Source organism: Fragaria vesca, linkage group LG7, assembly GCF_000184155.1.
Source record: "Fragaria vesca subsp. vesca linkage group LG7, FraVesHawaii_1.0, whole genome shotgun sequence".
Taxonomy (NCBI): domain Eukaryota; kingdom Viridiplantae; phylum Streptophyta; class Magnoliopsida; order Rosales; family Rosaceae; genus Fragaria; species Fragaria vesca.
In genome coordinates, this window is record NC_020497.1 from 17,820,196 (window position 1) to 17,840,763 (window position 20,568).

At 38.9% G+C, this 20,568-nt stretch overlaps 4 protein-coding genes across 4 annotated transcripts; 3 read left to right on the plus strand and 1 right to left on the minus strand.

Annotated features, from left to right (window-relative positions):
- Positions 1-7,894: 7,894 nt before the first annotated feature.
- LOC101291292 (L-type lectin-domain containing receptor kinase VIII.2-like) lies at positions 7,895-9,004 on the plus strand. Its single transcript, XM_004308865.1, has one exon. The coding sequence runs from the start codon at positions 7,895-7,897 to the stop codon at positions 9,002-9,004; it is 1,110 nt and encodes a 369-aa protein (XP_004308913.1).
- Positions 9,005-12,050: 3,046 nt separating this feature from the next.
- Positions 12,051-14,378, plus strand: LOC101291180 (proline transporter 1-like). The gene is made up of 7 exons (XM_004307557.1): positions 12,051-12,223; positions 12,334-12,558; positions 12,635-12,729; positions 12,818-13,007; positions 13,133-13,257; positions 13,419-13,634; positions 13,733-14,378. Exons 1-7 carry the CDS (start codon positions 12,136-12,138, stop codon positions 14,108-14,110), a joined length of 1,317 nt encoding a protein of 438 aa, XP_004307605.1. The 5' UTR covers positions 12,051-12,135; the 3' UTR covers positions 14,111-14,378.
- Positions 14,352-16,690, minus strand: LOC101291467 (immediate early response 3-interacting protein 1-like). Its single transcript, XM_004307558.1, has 3 exons — positions 16,583-16,690; positions 15,418-15,665; positions 14,352-14,748 (listed from the first exon to the last, which is right to left on the minus strand). Exon 2 carries the CDS (start codon positions 15,659-15,661, stop codon positions 15,428-15,430), a length of 234 nt encoding a protein of 77 aa, XP_004307606.1. The 5' UTR covers positions 15,662-15,665; positions 16,583-16,690; the 3' UTR covers positions 14,352-14,748; positions 15,418-15,427.
- A 1,117-nt stretch (positions 16,691-17,807) lies between these two features.
- LOC101291582 (uncharacterized protein At1g04910-like) lies at positions 17,808-20,435 on the plus strand. The gene is made up of 8 exons (XM_004308866.1): positions 17,808-18,121; positions 18,230-18,306; positions 18,402-18,472; positions 18,553-18,641; positions 18,732-18,864; positions 18,958-19,184; positions 19,338-19,814; positions 20,216-20,435. The coding sequence occupies exons 1-8, from the start codon at positions 17,808-17,810 to the stop codon at positions 20,433-20,435; spliced, it is 1,608 nt and encodes a 535-aa protein (XP_004308914.1).
- The last annotated feature ends 133 nt before the right edge of the window (positions 20,436-20,568 follow it).

The following is a 20,568-nucleotide window of genomic DNA, read 5'->3' on the forward strand; positions in this document are numbered from 1 at the left end:
TTAAGATGTGATCTATATTTAAAATCATTTCAAATAAAACTAACATCGTAGAGGCTCGATCTACTCTCTCCCATGAATGAGGTCAGAATAAATGTCGCGGAGACCGGATTTGAACTAATTCTTTTAGCCAACGGTAATGGTACGTTTATTAGAAATGAACTTTACGCTTACATGTACAGTTGTAGTTGTATCACTTGTATGTATAACTAGCAAGAAACTCAAAGATGACATTGTGTTATAGTCTCTTTATATATAGTTTATACACCCCAAAGATCTTGCTAGAACAATCACCAACTATCAGGATCGATTAGGGATGTGCAGTACTGATTAAAGAACGTCGACACTCTAGTTCGAAATGTGAGTACAGTTTTCTTCAAAATTTCAGCTAAAAGTAGAAGTTTTGTATAAATTAGATCAAATACCCGTGCTTTGCTATGGGTTGGGCGAATTCGCAAACTTGAATTGCAATAAAAACAAAACGGAGGAACGAAAATGGAAAATTCTAAAATGTGTCAATGCATGTGATGCATAAACTTTGTCCTAAAGTTATAAAATAAGTCATCAAAGTAATACTATTAGTTTTCGAAGTTGTAATATGAGTCTTGAAAATTGTAAACTTTCTAGTTACAACTGATAGCTTTGATACTAGAGATTTGAGAAATAAAAGATGTCTATATTGAAGTTGAAAGCTAGGGTTACATGATGGAGGCGCAACTCACTATACATTTATACTGGGGTAGTAAGGCCACAAATGAGACACGTTGCAGTGAGCTGTAGGCAACTAAAGCTAACCATGCTTAACCCTAATTAGACAAATTAACAGACTAATTAAGAACTAATCTGTAGAAGACAAAATGAAGAGGTAAACGAGGGTACTACATCTAATACCCCTCCTCAGCTTGATGGTGTGGAAGCAACTTCAAGCTGTCACAAAGGTAATTGTGTTGTGGTGAGCACAGTCCTTTTATAAAGAGGTCAGCAAGTTGTTCTTTAGAGGAGATGAATTACACTCTGATTGTTCTTGCCTTGACTTGGTTTCTGGTGAAGTGAACATCAACTTCAACGTGTTTCAGCTATTGGAGTGGTATACATGATTTGTTGCCAGAGCAAGAGCTGATATGTTGTCACAGTGGAGAGTAGGAATTTGATTGTGAACAATGTGCAAGTCTTTTAGCAGATGAGAGAGCCACATGATCTCTGAAGTTGTGTCAGCCATGCTTCTGTACTCAGCTTCAGTGGAGGACCTTGACACTGCATTTTGTTTTTTGCTGCACCAAGAGATGGGAGCATTGTTCAAAAGAATTACAAAGCCAGTGGTTGATTTCTTGTCATTTGGGTCACCTGCCCAATCTGCATCACAAAAGGCATCGAGTTGAATTGGGAGTGCTGGAGAATCAGTAAGTGAAGGACCACTCCTGAACCAAATACCATAATCAATGGTGCCCTTAACATATCTAAGTATTTTTTTTGCTGCAATAAGATGTTCAGAAGATGGATTATGCATAAATTGACAAACTGAGTTCACAGCATATGCTATATCTGGCCTTGTGAATGTTAAGTATTGAAGACAGCCGACCAAGCTTCTGAAATGAGGGCCTTCAGATGAGTATATTGTTTTCCCATTCTCTAAGAAAAGTTTCACTCCAGACTGACATGGTGTCAAAGGAGTATGACAGTGTCCAAGACCTGCTTTATGGATAAGATCTGTTGCATACTTCTACTGAGATATGAAAATTCCACCATTCTTCAAATATTTGATTTCAGGACCAAGGAAGAAGTGCAGTGGACCTAGATCCTTCATGTCAAATTCCTGCTGTAAAGAAACTTTGATTTCATCAATAAGAGTCACTGTTGTCAGTCACAATGATATCATCAACATATAATAGAAGATACACTCTTGAAGTTCCTGTGATTAACACAAACAGACTAGGATCTGCATATGAAGGGGAAAAACCAAGTTTAGGAAGGAAAGCTGTGAACCTTTCATTCCAAGCTCTAGGAGCTTGTTTCAATCCATAAAGAGATTTGTGTAGTTTACACACATGTGTTGCAGGAGCAACTACAAAACCACTTGGTTGAGCCATATATACTTCTTCACTCAACACTCCATGAAGGAAGGCATTTTTCACATCAAGTTGATGCAGGATCCAACCAGAATATGCAGCATATGCTAAAATTAGTCGAACTGTTGTGTGCCTTACAACTGGAGAGAAGGTTTCTTCATAATCTATGCCATACTCTTGACTGAAACCCCTTGCCACTAATCTTGCTTTATGTCTGGCAATTGAACTATCTTCATTTCTCTTGATTTTGAAAATCCATTTACAGGACACAAGATTTTTATCTGGAGGCAAAGGAACCAAGGACCAGGCCTGCTGTTTCATGAGAGCATCATACTCCTCCTGCATTGCATTCTTCCATACTGGAACTTGTAGAGCTGTCTTGACTGAGTAGGTTTCAATTTCTGAAGGATTAGAAGTGTCTTGATTCATGATTGAGAAAAAACACTTTTTCTGTACTATTCCTCTTTTGCTTCTGGTGAGCATTGGATGCTCATTTTCAGTAGTTGGAGTGAGACCAGCAACTGGATGCAGGATGTTGGCATCAGAGATTTGATGAGTTGGTCTGGAGGGTTCACAATTAAGAATAAGAGAGATGGATCCAGCACCAGGCTCAGATTGGACAGACAAATCCCCATTTGACTCTTCAAAAATAATTTCAGTGTTTGCAGACTGATCAAAGGCTTGGCTAGGAGAAGAATCATTATTTTGTGAAGAAACAGTCACAGAGGGATCATTATTCACAAATTGATGAAAGTTTGGCTCATGGGATAGATCAGTGGGTAAAGCATTGTCATTGTCAGATAATAAAGGAGACATGTGAATGGAGTTATCAACAACATGATTAGGGCTACTGTCTGATGAGCCATTAAAGGAGTTGAGTAAAGGAGTGAACTGACCTGTATTTGATGGATTACTGTGTGTGTTTGACAAAGGTGTTGGGAGCTGAGTCTGAGTAAATGAGCAAGGCTGTAACCCCATGTGCACTGTTGGATGTGATGAAGACTGACTTTTTACTGCATAGGGGAAGCTATTTTCCTCAAAGAAGACATGCCTTGATATGATATATTTCTTAGAAGCAGGACAATAACAAATATATCCCTTGTAACATGCTGCAAAACCCAAAAACACACACTTCATAGTTTTTGGTTGTAATTTATCTGTTCTGTCTGATCTGCTTTGCAAAAGAGGGTAACAAGTGCATCCAAACACCCTTAACAGTTCCAATGGTGGGGCTTTATTGAATAGTTTTTCAAATGGAGACTGCATGCTCAAATTAGGAGTAGGCATCCTATTTATCAAAAAGGTAGCTATAGCACAGGCATAATACCAAAAATGAGCAGGAAGAGAGGACTGTTGCAGCAAGGTGATAGCAGTTTCTCTGATATGTCTATTTTTTCTTTCAGAGATCCCATTTTGTTCTGGGGTGTAGGGACAAGAGATTTGATGCAAAATGCCCTTACTTGCAAGAAAGGCCTTCAACTTGTTGTTCACATATTCACCTCCCCCATCACTTCTCAAACATTTAACAGTATGACTAAATTGATTTTTAACAAGAGCACACAAGGACTGAAAATAACCAAGTATTTCATTTTTGATTTTCATGGGATAAATCCATGTAAATCTGGTGCAATCATCAATAAACAGTACAAAGTACTTGAATCCATCAATAGAAATGTAGGGAGCAGGCCCCCAAACATCAGAATGTACTATCTCAAAATGAATTAAACTTCTAGAATTAGACATAGGAAAAGGTAGCTTCTTGAACTTGCCAAGTAAACATGGTTTACAAATAGCTTGTTCTGTGTCAACTACACTATGGATATTACACTTATTTAGCATTGCCTGAACTATGTCATTGGAAGGGTGCCCAAACCTTTGGTGCCACATGGAATGTTTGACAAATTTTCCAACACAAGCTGTCCCTTGAATTGAAGAGGGTGATTGTGAACTTGCAGGCTTTTCTGTTGAATCTCTCTGAAGTAGTGGCAGCTCAAATGGAATGGGATATAGCCCTTGATTACTCAGACCTTTGAAGAGAACTTTGCCCAACACCTTGTCCTGTATAACACACATAAATTCATCAAACCACATCATACAGTTATTCTGTTTGCATAATTGATAAATAGATAGTAGATGAGCTGAAAGTTCAGGAATTAGCAACACATTGTTTAGTTTAAATGGACCAAGCATTGTGTTGCCAGTGTGTGTGATTTTCATCTGAGAACCATTACCAATCTGCACAGTGTCAGAAGCACTATAGAGTGTCAGGTTGTTGAGAGAGTGGTCATTGCTTGTCATGTGATTAGTGGCCCCAGTGTCTGCAAGCCAAAACTGAGGAGCATTATGAGTAGCAGCAAGAATGGCAGAGTTCCCATTAGGCATAGCATTGTTTCCATTGAACATAACATTGTTCCCATTGCCTCTCATTGCATTGTTGTTCTGTTGTCGATCTGGAAAGCCAATTATGTAGTAACACCTCTCCACAGTATGGTTTCTTCTTCCACAGTAGATACATCTACCATTAGTGTTGTCTCCATTGTTCCCATAGTTCATGTTGTTGTTGTTTTGCAGATTCAGCAAGGTTCTGCAAGTTCTTGCTCCATGACCAGGCCTGTTGCAAAACTGGCAAGTGATTGACCCTCCATTGTTGAAGTTGTTGCCTCCATTGTTGAAGCCAGTGTTGCCTTGACCTGCATTGTTGTTGAAACCTGGTGGTCCAAAGTTGTTGTTGTTACCAAAGTTCCTTGCTCCATTGTTGAAGTTGTTGCCTCCATTGTTGAAAGATGGTCTAGGATTGCCTCTTCCAGCATAAAAGCCTGAGAAGGAGTTCATATTGTCATTCTGATCACCATTGTTCATAGCATCAAATCCATATGTCAAGGTAGCATAAGATTGTTGTGAATTTGGCTGTAAGATGGTTTGAACTTGTGGAGGCATGGGAGTGAGAGCATTTTGAGTAGACACTGGTGAAAAACCAGGTGGAACTTGTGGTGCATGAAGAGCACTTTGCATTTGAGGCTGAGAGTAGCATTGCATAACAGGTTGCACTGAGGATGATGTTGGTACATATGACTGAGTTTGGACTGAGGATGGTGTTGAATAGCTAGAGCTAGCTCCAAGTGATGACATTTGAGTGTGAGAGTGAGCTACCATGGCAGTGAGAGGAATGGATGATTGAGATTCATTCTCAATATCAATTTATGCAGCCTTGAGAAGGGTCTTAAGTTCCCTCAGTGAGCAGCTCACAAATTGCGTTCTAATGACTGTTTTAATTGCAGCAAACTCTGTAGGAAGACCTCTCAGAACAGTAACCACAATGTCCTCATCATCTACTTGAACTCCAACAGTTTCCAAGGCATCTCTTGCTTCTTTGATTTTGTCAAGATATGTTTCAATGTCATCAGCACCCTTCCTCAGGTTTTGAAGGTTAGATTTCAGCTGCAGGATGTTTTGCCTGTTTTGAGAAGCAAACTTCAGCTTTAGATTTTCCCACATCTGAAAAGAGCATTTGCTTCCCACAACAGCATTTGTGGCAACCTTGCTCAAAGTTTGGCCAATCATGTGACCAATATTTTGGTCTTGAACTTTCCAGTTGACATAGTCTTGTGAGAGTTGAGTTGTGGTTCCATCAGAAGAACGCACAAACTGAGGAGGGCATGTGTTGAGCCATCAACAAATCCCATGAGGTTCTGACTGCCTAGGAAAAACTCCATCCTAAACAGCCATGTTGAGTAGTTGGTCTCATCCAGTATAATATTAGGTAGAAACACAGTGTTCTGAGAAGTATTTTGAATACTGGCCATGCTAGCTAAAGGAATTGCTTAAACAAAGATAAAGGCTTGAGCTTTTTTTGATTTTGAAAAAGAAAACTTTCAGATCTAGGATTCTATTTTAGACACTCTTCAGATTCAGTAGTAAAAGATGATAGCAACAACACAAAGTAACTGTAAGAGAGACTGAGAAAGATATGCTACTGAAAAGCTAAACAAATCTAAACTTTAAGCTGAGAAACAGTAGATCTAAAAGATTGATGAGACTGATGATAAACTTAGCTGACTTGAGATTTCACACACTGATTTCATTTAGCATGAGATGAAAAGGGCCCGATCGAACCATGCTCTGGATACCATGATAGCTTTGATACTAGAGATTTGAGAAATAAAAGATGTCTATATTGAAGTTGAAAGCTAGGGTTACATGATGGAGGCGCAACTCACTATACATTTATACTGGAGTAGTAAGGCCACAAATGAGACACGTTGCAGTGAGCTGTAGGCAACTGAAGCTAACCATGCTTAACCCTAATTAGATAAATTAACAGACTAATTAAGAACTAATCAGTAGAAGACAAAATGAAGAGGTAAACGAGGGTACTACATCTAATAACAACATTAGTCATTATTAGTCATCATGTATCCTTAAAATGGTAAAATGTGTGCTTAAAGTGGTAATTGAGTTCTCAAAGTGATTAAAAAAAAGTTGTTACATCTTTCAAGACTCGTATTACAACTTTGAGGCTTCAATTACCACTTTAAGAACACATGAGCTAATATTATAACTAATCTTTTTTACAACTGTAAGGACTCGTATTACAACTTTAAGGACTTATTTCACAACTTTAGGACAAAGTTGATGCATCACATGTATTAACGTACACCCTAACTTTACCCAACGAAAATAGACTATTTCTATGCTTGAGTCTAGCATCCTTGCCCTTAGAGTTAGGGCTAAGTGGCTTACCACCATACTGCGTTTTCAAACCATCATCGATCTCTTTCTTCTTTGACTGGACGTCCCTGCTTCTTCTTGCTCTCTTCACTGTCCCCATTGCTATCCAAGGCAGGAATAAGAGCACCATTAGTGCCCTCCATTAAGCCTAGAGCACTTGCAGTAATCCAAGGGATATTGTTCTTCTGCTTTTTGAGGGAGGATAAGGTCGTCTCCCTTCAAAACCATTGATCAGTTTAAGACTTTAAGCTTCTTAGGAAAAGCATATGGTGATGAAGGACGTGCACGTAGTGAAGCTAGCAGTGACATATTCTAGTGGGGTTGACATGGCGCGTGAGGCTGAGAGGATGGAGGAGGAGATCTAAATAGAAGCAGAGATGTCGGAGGACCCCATACATAGTGCTAGGGTTTTTTCGCCCTAGAATGGGAGCACGCAGAGCGGTTATAGTATTCCCAACGACATACGAGAGAGGAATGAGATTTGGGAAAGTAGGAAGGAGAGAAATTTGACTAGTATATTCTCGAATTGAGCATAAAGAAAATGTGTGACAAATTCTTGAAAGTTCAAACTGCACTCGATTTTTAAATATACAACTACGATCGATATTTCTACATACATATAAAACAAAGAAATGCGATTAGATTGTGCTCATGCTTGTACTGAAATCATCACTTTGAGATTTCAGAAAGATAAAAATGTCGTTTTTTAGAGGAAACCATCGTTCAGGCCGTCATAAGATATTACACTCGATCGTTTGTATGTATCAAATTTTCACGCGGCATTACTGTTACTAGAGCCATCTATTTTTGTTCACTACACTTGTTATAATTATCTCATTGCCAAACTCTGATGCTCTTGTGTTCATCTTTTTGGAGATCAAATGTGAAACATTTCTTCAACATATTTTGCGGGCTTTCTTTGGCATATTGAGACCAACCGTGGGCCGCTGAAATTTTGCAAAATCGCAGACCCCCATATATAGAAAAAATTCCTTAACGTTTTCTTATTTTTCACCTGATATATAATCCAAACGTTGAAACCGTTTTGATTCGGGTCAAAACTGCAACCACCACTCTGGTTTTCTGAAACCAAACCCTTATCCATGGCTAAGTTCACCATTTCCAGCTGCAGTTTCCCCTTCATTTTGCTCCTCTTCCCTTTCTACTCCCTAACCCTAACCCTAATTGCAAAACCCATTTCCTCTTCTTCCCTCAAACCCATTACCAACAACCCTAATTTCGATTCCGAAATTGCCCTCCTCGGCGACGCCGCCGACGGCGGCTCTTACGTGAACCTCACGCGCGCTTCGGCCTCGAGCTCCGGTCTTGTCCTCCGCCGGAAGGCTTTTAAGTTGGTGGAAGCGAATCTCAGCAATCCGGCGTCGTTTTCGTCGGAGTTGGTGTTTTCGATCACGCCCGGCAACGGCGATGGAATCATGGTCGTTTTCGCCGCCGGCGATTTGGGGTCGAGGTTTTCCGGTAAGGGCTTGTTTGGGCTTGACGGTGAGAAAAGATTTCTGGGTATTGAATTTGATACTGAAATGAATCATAATGTGAATGATGTGAATGCGAATCATGTTGGGGTGAATGTGGGTAGCTTTGTGTCTGTGACTGTTGGGAATGTTTCGGATTTGGGTTTGGTGCTTAATAGTGGAGAAAAGATGAAATCTTGGATTGATTATGATGCTAGTTCGAAACGATTAGAGATAAGGTTGAGTAAGATGGGTGAACCAAGGCCTTATAATCCGATTGTTGCGTATGGTGTTGATTTGATGGCAATGTGGAAAGATAAGGATGTGAATGTAGGTATAAGCTCGTCGAATGGGAATGGCAGTTCCTCGCAGATTAGTAGTGTGTATTTTTGGAGTTTTAGGCTGAGAAATGTTCCAAGGATGCATTCGCTTCCGGTGAATCCGAGGGATTATTTGGATGACAAGCATGGTGAAGGATCGAGGTTGCATAAGCGGATGGCTTGTCCGTTGTCGATTCTTGCTGGGATTATTTTCATGACTGGATGTGGGGCTCTGGTTTCGTTTGTTGTGCTGTTTTTGTGGGCTATAGTTGCTAACAGGCACACAGTTTTCCCTCCTGAGGTGCTTCCTGCTGAGTTTCCGGTGAAGCCTAGTCCTACGGATTTCAGGTATGAGAAGATCAGTGTAGTTGTAGAGGAAGATGCAGATGCAGAGGCAGAGGCAGATGGTGTTAAGAAGTAGAACCTGAAAGGGTGAAACCTTTTTGCTGTGAATGTATGCTTCCACTGATGTGAAGAACAACTCTGATGAATTCTGTTGTACTTTTTGTGCATTCTGATAGGCAATTTTGGTGAGTTAGCTCTGCAATGTATGGTTAAATATGTGCAAGATATAGCTCTTTTTTCTTTTCCTTCATTGTACTCGGCTGTATTTGTGCAATTTCACCATGTATAAAGTTCACTCTTCCTGGCTTTGTCAGTTTGAAAGGCTATCGTTTATATGTTAGATTCCTTTGATTGCCCTTAAGTAAAAAAGTTCCAAGTTTTTGTAGAACCTCTCATTCATGAAATGAAATGAGGAGCAGAACAAAATTATGATAAGGTAGACCGTTATTGGTTCAAACATAGTTCTGATGCCCTGTTGCCGTCTTACTGTAATACAGTAATAGCACTATTCAGAGTTCTCCTTAGGAATTACTTCAACATAACCTTAAGCTCCAATACATTTCACTGTAGAGAGATGCTATATTCTGCTGCAAGTTTTGAAATGATCTGTCTAAAGTTCCCAGATGAGGTTGATTTTTTTCTTTTTCTTTTGGAACTAGTACTCCTTTGAGGTCTTGGAAACCAACTTCCTGTCAAGAGTAAAAATCTTACCTTCTCACTCAAGTAGAAAGACCAGGGGGCTACACAAATCATGGGATCGTGCAATGGTTTGCTTCTTGCAGGTTGACGGTCGTTTTCTAATGAAGTTTATAGAAGTCTGCCTATAACGCTATATGGAATCCGCCTATCGAAATTTTCAGCAATTTACCAGACCAGTGAGACCACTGGTTCCCGGGATCAGAGGGAGCTAGGGATAAAGGGATGACTCAAGAACATTATGCATTTAGTTATATTTCGTCAATGGACAATTACAAAGTTGTTATCATACGTTTTGTTGATGCCATTGCATCTACTGTTTATCCTCACTAGTTTTCACGCAAGGCTGAGATCTTTCTCAGAGAGAAATAACTTTTGCAATTCTATCCAATCCCCTCCTCACCTGCAATAGTTGCGGCATAACTTGGGAGCCCTTTTAAACGAAACACTCTTGGGTCGCATGAACGGATGAACGTTGATGACTTGATGATACAACTACTATCACAGCTTTTGATCTGAAGGAAGAACTCCGGCAACTTATTAGCCTCGGAATGTGTATGTTTTTGTTTTGAGTTTCATTCTTTTGCTCTCTGAATGTTATACAGTATGCTTTTAGTAAGTCGTTAATGGCATTAGCATCAGCACACCTGATGATTGCTATGATGAGCGACTTTACTTTTGTAAAGCTTTAGGATAAAAATGCTGACAACAAAGTAGAACAACACCATCTTTTCTGGTTTGTTTTCTAAACGCAATTCAACATTTCATGGCCTGCAAACAATGGAATCATCCCTTTATCAATCATCGGAACCTAAACAAATGCAAAATGAGAGGACCTTGATCAATGCAAACAAATTGTTGTGGAATGAAGCACATTATAAAGATCAAAGAGATAGATGCCCTATTCTTTCGTGTCACTAATCAAAAGTAGCTTAGTGGGTTTCAGTGCTAGAGCTCTTTACATTTCCCAATCATATTCAGGTTCTGGGAATCCTTTGTTTATGAAAAATATTCTCATATATCTACATATGTAAGATGAACAAACCCACCATTGTTTTCTGTCAAAAAGAAGGTTTGATAAAGAAGAAACCCACCATTGTTTTTGCTTTTTGATCATTATATATAAGTAACGGCATTAACAGTCAATCATTGCTCTAACATTGCTGCGAATATATGTCACGACTTACGACTCGAGTCGGGACTTGACCTTAATTAGTTGAAGATGTTGTTAGAGATGTTCTTATAAAGAATTTGAGAATGTAAATTTCTTAAAATGGACCTTATACTAATTCTAAATACTTTTCATACAGTTCAGGAATCATAAGCAACCACATTAAGATATTTTCTTCCCTTTGACGAGAATAGTCGGGCATCTGATCATATAGAAGAGGTTTCTCATTTCACTTGCTTGCCCCATATAGGCCAATCATACAATTATTGGTAGGCGCTTTGAATTATAGCCATATGTTTTTTTATTCTAAATCATGTTTCCTAATGCAGCACAATAATTTGCTGCATTCTCATCGTGAAAACGATGTTCAACAATTTCATTTTATATGCGAATGGTGGGGGTTGGTAACCCGTCAATCCAAAAATGATTCTAACATTAAAGATTCTTGATTTTCATGATGGAGTGTCTTACGCATCATGTGTTGTATTATCAATATTGAAGTTTGACCTATCTACAATAGAATTTGTTGTTTCAACATAAAAAAAGTTAGAAACGTGCTCGCAACAATATTTTGACTTATAGTAGAGACTAGCCAGCAAATAACGATTTCAAATAAAAATGATCTGATAAGCAGTTATCTGTATAAAGAATGCATTATTTTCTTGATATTTTTAATTTAATATTTCTTAGGTTCAGCACCTTGACGATAATGTTCATGGACTATAAAATTTTAGAAGCTTTTTTGTTTAATATTGTGAGGTTATTTTAGTATATTTCTTTCAGTTTTGAATTCTGCCACTGAATAACAGAATCTGTATTCAAAGATTAAAAAAACAAAATTAAAAAATAAAATCCCGCCGAGATCTGTGATTCTCTGAAGGCAGTTACCACCCGTCAAAAAACCGCGCCAATTATTACGGGGGTAAAACAGATCCAATTCGGTGTCGCTCACGTGGCGCCTTCTCATTGATCACCGCAATCAACAACCAAATGCGTCACGCACTCCCAAAATAAGCCAAATCTAATCTACCCAATCGCACGACGCCAGGAAATTAAAAACAATTCTCACATTTCTCGAAACGCGCTCCCGCGAGTGACCTACACGCGCCTCCAACAAACGCAGCGGTTTGGTTTGGTATAGAAAAGGAAACAAGAGACGGTGAAAAATGAAAAAGCTTTGGAATTGAAGAGTCATTCCTTTTTCCGGGAGTTGACAAATTCCCGGGGGTATAAAAGAGAGAGGGAGCAGAGCACTTAGGGCTACGCTGGCTGTGATTTCTGAAGGAGAGGAAGGAGCACAGGAGGAGCAGACTCATTGGCTCTTGCAGAATCAGGAAGAGATGAACATCACTGAAGCCGATACCAAAGTCTACGACGAAGACAGTGTGGGCCTTGACGTTCCGGAAACGGCCCATCAGATTAGCACAGGTTCGAGATTACGAAGAATTGTTACATTTGAAAAAGGCTATGGAATTTCATTTTTCTGTATTTGATACATATTTGATATTTGTCTCTCTGTATATTTTCTGTTGTTATAGATTCATGGTTTCAAGCGGGGTTTGTGCTGACGACTGGAATCAACAGTGCGTATGTGCTGGGGTATTCCGGGACTGTGATGGTGCCGCTGAGTTGGGTAGGTGGTGTGGTGGGGTTGATTTTAGCCACTGCTATATCACTCTACGCTAACACTCTGATTGCCAAGCTTCATTTACTTGGAGGGAAGAGGCACATCAGATATAGGGATCTTGCCGGGTTTATATACGGTATGATTGCTTTCGATTTCATTGTTTTCTTTAGCTTGTTCCAGTACTAATTATGAAGGGATGTTGGATTTTGCAGGGAAGAAGGCTTATGCGCTTACATGGGCATTTCAGTATGTGAATCTTTTCATGATCAACACTGGATTTATTATTTTGGCTGGTTCTGCCCTCAAGGTGAGACTAAGTTTTGATATATGTTTGATTCAAATCCAAGTCGATGAGTAGGAGTTTGAGTTTATGTTGGTGAACTTTTGTAATGCAGGCTGCCTATCTTCTGTTCCGGGATGACAGTGTTATGAAACTGCCGTACTTTATTGCCATAGCGGGTTTTGTGTGCGCATTATTTGCCATTGGGATACCACACTTGTCAGCACTGAGGGCTTGGCTGGGGGTTTCAACAGTCTTGAGCTTGGTCTATATTATTGTGGCACTGGTCTTGTCGATTAAAGATGGTAAGGATCATACAGGTTCTCTTTCGCTAGGGATCATCGTAAGTTCGTGACTGAAAATGTTTTATGTTCTTATCCAGCTAATCCGATTCAGAAGATATCCGGTAACAGTAATTTTGTTGTTGTAGGAATCAAAGCACCACCCAGGGATTATGGCGTCCCAGGGACACGTATAGGCAAAATATTTACAACAACTGGAGCAGTTGCTAACCTTGTTTTCGCATTCAATACTGGAATGCTTCCGGAGATACAGGTACCCTGAGTTTTCAATTCACATCTTGATCTAGGATAATTTTCTTCATTAACTTCATACATGGATGGTATGCATTGTAGTGACATAGTCATTCCTATGCTCAGCTTGATCTGCGTGTTTGTGTCTTATTCACTCTATTTGTCACTATGTTTACTTGACAGGCTACAGTGAGGAAGCCAGCGGTTGGAAACATGCTAAAAGCTCTGTACTTTCAGTTCACAGCTGGTGTTTTGCCAATGTACGCAGTAACTTTTGTAGGGTATTGGGCATACGGAAACTCAACATCAGCTTACTTGCTCAGCAACGTAAACGGACCAGTTTGGGTGAAGGCATTTGCTAATATCTCAGCCTTCCTGCAATCAGTCATTGCTTTGCATGTATGTATTTTCTTCCCACTTTAACTTTCTGAAATCTCAGTTTTCTTGTGTTTTGCTGCAACTTTACTAACCTGGTATTCATTCACCGATTCTTCTAGATATTTGCAAGTCCAATGTATGAGTATTTGGACACAAAGTTTGGGATTAAAGGAAGTCCATTCAAAATCCAGAACTTGACATTCAGAATTACCGTTAGAGGCGGCTATCTAGCTGTAAACACATTTGTTGCAGCTCTACTGCCATTCCTTGGAGATTTCATGAGTCTCACAGGAGCCATCAGCACATTCCCTCTTACGTTCATTCTCGCAAACCACATGTACCTGGTGGCAAAGAAGGACAAACTCACTTCATCACAAAAGCTCTGGCATTGGCTAAATATCTGCGTCTTTAGCTTCTTGGCAGTTGCAGCCCTGATATCGGCCTTGAGGCTCATTGCAGTTCATTCCACACAGTACCATGTCTTTGCTGATCTATGATTTCCCTTTTCTTTTCTTTTTCTTCTTTGTATTTTCAACATTGATCCCGCAATTGTACTTGGTATGCATTTAGGCTGTACTTTGTCTATAGCGTAAGCATCAAATAATATCAGATAAAAAAGTAGCATAGATTCTCCACATATTTGGTTCCTCAATTACGTTTAATAGTGTGAACAAAATTGTTGAAAGTACAGTGATAAACACGATTTACATGTACTTGACATTCGATACATAAACAAGTATATAATAATTATTCCTTTTGAATAACAATTGACTGCTGAATTGTTTTGGGTAAACAGTACTTAGTTCTTACTAATGTTATCAGAGATCACAAGTTCTTATTGGTGCTGATTTTCAGAGGCCGGAGCCTGCCAATGAACATAGTTCTTCATTCACAAGAATAAGGATTGCATAGTCATATAAAACCAATCAAGAAGACAACTTTATCATGATTTGAGACAGATATTTCCAAACAATTACTATCTAAAGTCAAACAGGTTCCGAACACCGAGGTGAAAGATCTACTTCAAGAACGCAAACACTATCTAACAGCTTAACGCTGCAGCTCTCCCGGAAACAGAAGATGCAAGTGGCAATTGGCAGACTCCCGATCGTAATTCGATGAATCTGCACAAAACCTGCAATAAGAAACAGACATTCAACAGCTAGCAAAGGCAAAGAAAAGAACTAACCCAAGCTCAGGTGAACACGACCACAAGTAAAGGACAGCTTGACATACTATGACCACGGGTAACATATCCTACTTCACGAACTTGACATCTATGGTATTAACAATTTTCAGTATGTACAGAGAGGGGCAGTTGAAATGAGAAGCAAACTTTATCAACCAACACAGTTTTTCTATTGTCCATGACATTTTATTAATGTATAGTGAAGCTGTAGTGTGACATTTTGAATCCTGGTCAAAGCACTAAAATCACAAACCGCATACTACTCTGGAACAGCAGATATTAGATCAAAAGTCAGGGCTGTGCTAATAGAAGTGCTCAACAAAATGCACCACTAGATTCCAAACAAGAGATCAATTTTAAGAGTTAGTTTGTTGGGAACATATGATGCAAGGGAGAAAAAGGAAGAAAAAGGTTCTGACTTTGAAACGCATTGAATCTCATCAATCTATTACAATGATAATCCACAATCCCCACTCTCTTGCAAATAAGTCTCAAAATCTAGATGGTCATCCAGTTATAGAAACCTGTACTAATCCAACATTATTCAAAAAATATATCCAAACAAGACAGAGATCATTATCCCTTAGACATAGGAATCTAAATCTTAATTCTTACCTCTTTGGCATCATCCAGATATCAATTTTACAACAATGAAGATAGAATTGAGTAGCACCAGAGGAACTCTCAGATACTGTGTTGCATAAATGAGGCCTATAATTTGTCCCTTCAATGACTTTGTCCTGCCCACAGAGAATTCTGAGAAGCTCCAACCCCTAGGCGCAAGGAAGCGGTCCTCATTTAATATTGCTAGAGCATTTGCAAGAAGCAAGAAGCCTTCAAGTAGCGTCCACAAACCCATTTACCTGTAAAATGACCACTTCGAAATTTAGGCACTAGATCACCCATCCCCTCTACAATATCCAGAAAGAAGAGCTTCTCCGCAAGAATTCAAGATAGAATAGCAAACAATGGAAGCCACGAATGCTTCTCTAAGAAAACTGACTACACATTTATGAAGCTGCCACAGTCTCAAAGACACAATCTTATTTCGAAATGTGGAGACATACAAATCTCACATCTGCAACTTCAGCAAAAGCATGCACCACTATATCAAAAGACCATCATTCCAATGCAACCGGCAAGAATTCCCCTGGTAGCATTGCAAGACTATACCTTTATTTTCAAATACAAATCCACACGTTTCACAAACTAGATCTAAACCAAGAACCACATTGCGCATAATGTGTGCTTACTCAGTTCCCTACACTCGATGCAAGCAATATATGCAAACTCTGGCAATCATCGAAGTAGCTAAACCAAAACAAACATGAACTCAGCCAAATGTAGGAAAGAGAAAAGCATTGTCATGAAAGATCTATACAAAAGGCCGATCATTAATCAGATCTTAGATCGATCAGTTACATAAGCGAACTTTATGCATAAGATTGAACTATCTTTAACTCCAGTGAACAACACCCAAACCCACAACCATCTCTCACAACAGCTCTTACATTAAAACCGAAATCTTTACTACTTGGAAAACCAAAATAAAACAAAAGCAACTAAGAGATATAAAGCATGAGAAATAGGTCGAACAAAAAAGAACCCATGTGATGTGGAAGCGTAAATGAAACCCCATTAAGCTTAACATCCAAAGAACAGCCCCATTTTTCAGATGATTTCTTAGCGAAATGCAAGCAGAACTGTAAACGATATGGGGAAATTTGATAAAACCCAGAAGCTAAATCTGAAAAGAGATGGGGAACCCATTGTTACTGACCTAACTGTGGCTCCTGATCTCTGAGAAAGAGAGAGAGACTTGAAGATGTGAAAGGCTTTCAAAGACGAAGAGTCCTTGCTTGTAATTTCCTTTGTTTCCAATTCTTCCTTTTATTTGTGTTGCAGGGGAAAGTTGAAAAGAAGCGAAGCCTAACCTCAAAACGGGGACGAGGCGCACCAGTGGAGTGTAGAGTATTGGGCTCAAATCCTCTACAGCCCAAAACAAGGGGAGAAAGCCCAAAAGCCCAGCCGACACCGTCAAAGCCCAAACACAAGAAAGAGTTAAAAAGTCTAGCTATAATTTAGCTCCGATGGATAACTGGATAAGCTTCATTATGGAAATTGGAGCACGTCCCTGACTCATCCCGTCCTCCGCCACAGCCGGCACTAAATCACTAATACGCATAAGAAAACTGAAAATAACCTACTCGCTATCAATTTAATATCTTTTCTCTTGAGCTTTATGAAAAATCACTTCAATATTAAGAATGAGATGCGTATAAAGTAGGATATATAGGTAAAATTTCTCTAATCGGGCTTGCTAGCCAAAACATATTTTTTTTACTGAAATTACTTTCAAGTATTGTAATATTTAAATATTTAGGGATAAAACCGTAAATCAAAAAAGAAAAGAAAGAAAGAACATCAGAACATGGAAAATGAGCATTTTTCTTTTTGAATAACGAAAATAAGCATTATCCATTGCACTACTCCACAACTGCTCAAAACTGATTTTGTTATTTATAAAAAATAAAAATAAAAATAAAAATAAAAAAATTTTAAAAACTTTTTAATTATAAACTCACGCACCCTACATACGTCGATGAAGTTTGAACCTATGACCTCAACGTTATTGGTTAGCTTACCTAACCAACCAAGTCATAGCTCACAAACAAATTTATAAAAAAGAAATTCAAAATTAAATATAGTGTTTTCCTTCTAGTGTTGTATATTGCGAGTGCGATGTTAAGAAAATCCACACCATGTGATAATCTAAGAAATACCAACCATCATGTCTTTAACTCGAAATAATATCACAAACACAGAGTCTCTTTCGCCTTATGTTCCGCTCCCCACTCGTACTCCGAATTCCTTGATATGAAAAACCAACAAGAAATTTCCACAAACATATTAATTTGTAAACGCTACAAGGCTATTTTACCTCCACTAAGCTCCTCTTCTTCATTTTCACCCCACGTTGATCACCTCCTCTTTTCATTTCTCCCATGACAAGGAGACGGTTGTTTGAGGCCACAGAACATCAACATGGTGCCATTAACACCATGTTTTTCAGCAGCAGAATGCTGAAGTTGGCAAAGCTTCTGAGGAGAGGAAGACAGGTTTTCTTCGTTTTGTTGCTGCTAGGTTTCTTGTCAGTGATGGCAAAGTTTGCTTTGCAGCTGAATGCATTTCAGGAAATAAGGATGAGGGAACGGATAGGTTACATTCGACGACCTTCGACAACTTTGCAACATAACATGGTTAGTAGTGAAGGTGACAAGGGTTATAATGTGCCTCTGAAACAACGAATAAGTTCCCGGTCAGTTCTTAATGAAACTCATACATTTTTTTGTTTTGTTTTTGGTAATGTAACTCATTTTTCAGTTACATTTGATTGTAATCCCATCTTTTATTTGATCTCTGCTAGTCAGACTGCTGATATCTGGACACAACCAAACAGTGAAAACTACTACAAATGCATTAATCGAGAAAAGAAGGAAATATGTATGTCTGAAAGCGAGTCAATTTATCGGATACACTGAAGAATTTCTTTCATTTCTATTGGATTAGCTCTGCTTATGACGCCTTGTTTGTTACAGTGCAAGAAAATGCAACAAATGGCTATATTATGATCAAGGCCAATGGTGGGTTGAATCAAATGAGGCTTGGGGTATGAGTTCAATTTCAATCATGTCTTCAATATTTGATTCCCCCTCCCGGCAATGTTCTGAAAAAAATTGTAACTTGCAGATAAGTGATATGGTTGCCGTAGCAAAACTTATGAATGCCACTCTTGTTCTCCCTTCTTTAGATCATAAATCCTTTTGGACTGATCCAAGGTACCAAATATTCTCAATCTGACATGTTGTCCATTTGGTTACACTATTGTCCTTGATTAATTCATTCTCTTTTCAATTGACATGTTTCAGTGATTTTAAGGACATTTTCAACTGGAAGAATTTCATGGAAGTCTTAAAAGACGATATCATGATTGTAGAGTCACTTCCGGCGGAGCTTGCAGACGTGAAGCCTCTCCTCAGGGCTCCGGTTTCCTGGTCCAAGGTATGGTCAGAATTGTTTACTTTAATTGCTTAGGAAATGTGGTATATTTGAATTAAAGTATCTAACAACGGATCAGCTTTCTAACCAGCCCAGACTAGTTACTACAGAGGATATATCTCTACGTTATTGAAGCAGCACAAAGTGCTCAAATTCACTCATACAGATTCCAGACTAGCTAATAATCTCGGTGGTTCAACCCAAAGACTACGCTGCCGAGCAATGTTTGAGGCACTCAGATTCTCACCTGCAATAGAACAGCTTGCAACGAAGTTGGTTAGCAGATTAAAGAACAACAGTAGATACATTGCTCTCCACTTAAGGTGCGGCGTGCATCCGATATGATAGGCAGACTTTCAATTTGTATGTTTTGAATATGCAGCATCTCAATTAACCAAAGATAGAGAACACATATATGAAATGATTTCTTGCTACATAAGTTATTCTGAGTAGTGACCAGCACATTATAAATGCAGATATGAAAAGGACATGCTTTCTTTCACAGGCTGCAGTCACAATCTGACCAAAGAGGAAGATAGAGAACTTACAAAGCAAAGGAAAGAAACATCTCACTGGAAGCGTAAGAAGATCAATGGCACCCATCATAGACTCCAAGGGGTATGCCCCATGACCCCAAGAGAGGTTGCTGTGTTTCTAGAGGCAATTGGGTTTCCTTTGGATACACAGGTTTATGTAGTATCTGGGAAGATCTACGGGAGAGATGGGATTACACCTCTGAAAAATAAGTACCCCAATTTATTCTTCCACTCAAATTTAGCCACAGAAGAAGAGCTGCAACCTTTCAAGAACTTGCACAACCAGCTTGCTGCATTGGACTACATTGTGGCTTTGGAGAGTGATGTGTTCATTTATTCTTTTGAAGGAAATATGGCTAAAGCAGTCAAAGGACATCGACGATTTGAAAGGTTTCGGAAGACGATCAACCCCAACAAGTATGTATAAATAATTTAACATCCGTATGAACTAGTAAGAGCATTTCTAACAGTTTCTCTATAATTTCTTTATTATAGGGAAATACAAGTCAATTCTTTAAGCAATTTTCCTTTTACATCTCTGACAGATTCCCTATTTTAGAGATTTCATGATCATTCCCCAAAATTATAGAGTTTGATGCATATACAGCGAATTTGGTTTTCTCTCTCTTCAAGTTCCTCATTTAATTCAAGATTTGAGTAAACTGTTAGAGTTGCTCTAGTGTATTAAACGTACTTTTGGAGTTACCGAAGCACTTCAAAGTAAAAGCTCCCAAATAGAGGCTCAACATTACAAACTTAGTAACAATTTCTTTTGAACTATATTCTTCTAATGAAATATTACATTGTTTCCCTTGCAGGCAACAATTTGTGGCATTGATTGATAGGTTGGACAAGGGACTGATATCTTGGGATAAATTCTCATCCAAGGTGAAGAAGTTGCATGAAAATAGGATCGGAGCACCATACTTGAGAATAGCCACAGGTAGCTATAAAAATGAGGAAAACTTTTACTCAAACCCTTTCCCGGGTTGCATCTGTGAAAAGTCCGGAGGCTCATCAATAGTAGCCAATCAATAATAACAGGGAGAACAAAGTTGAAACGTTAGGCTCCGGCTATATTGAAATTCGTTTTGAACATATCAGTAAATACTAGATACAGGAAGAGAAGCTCATTTCGGGATGGGAGATGCCGAGGAAGTTACACCGATCG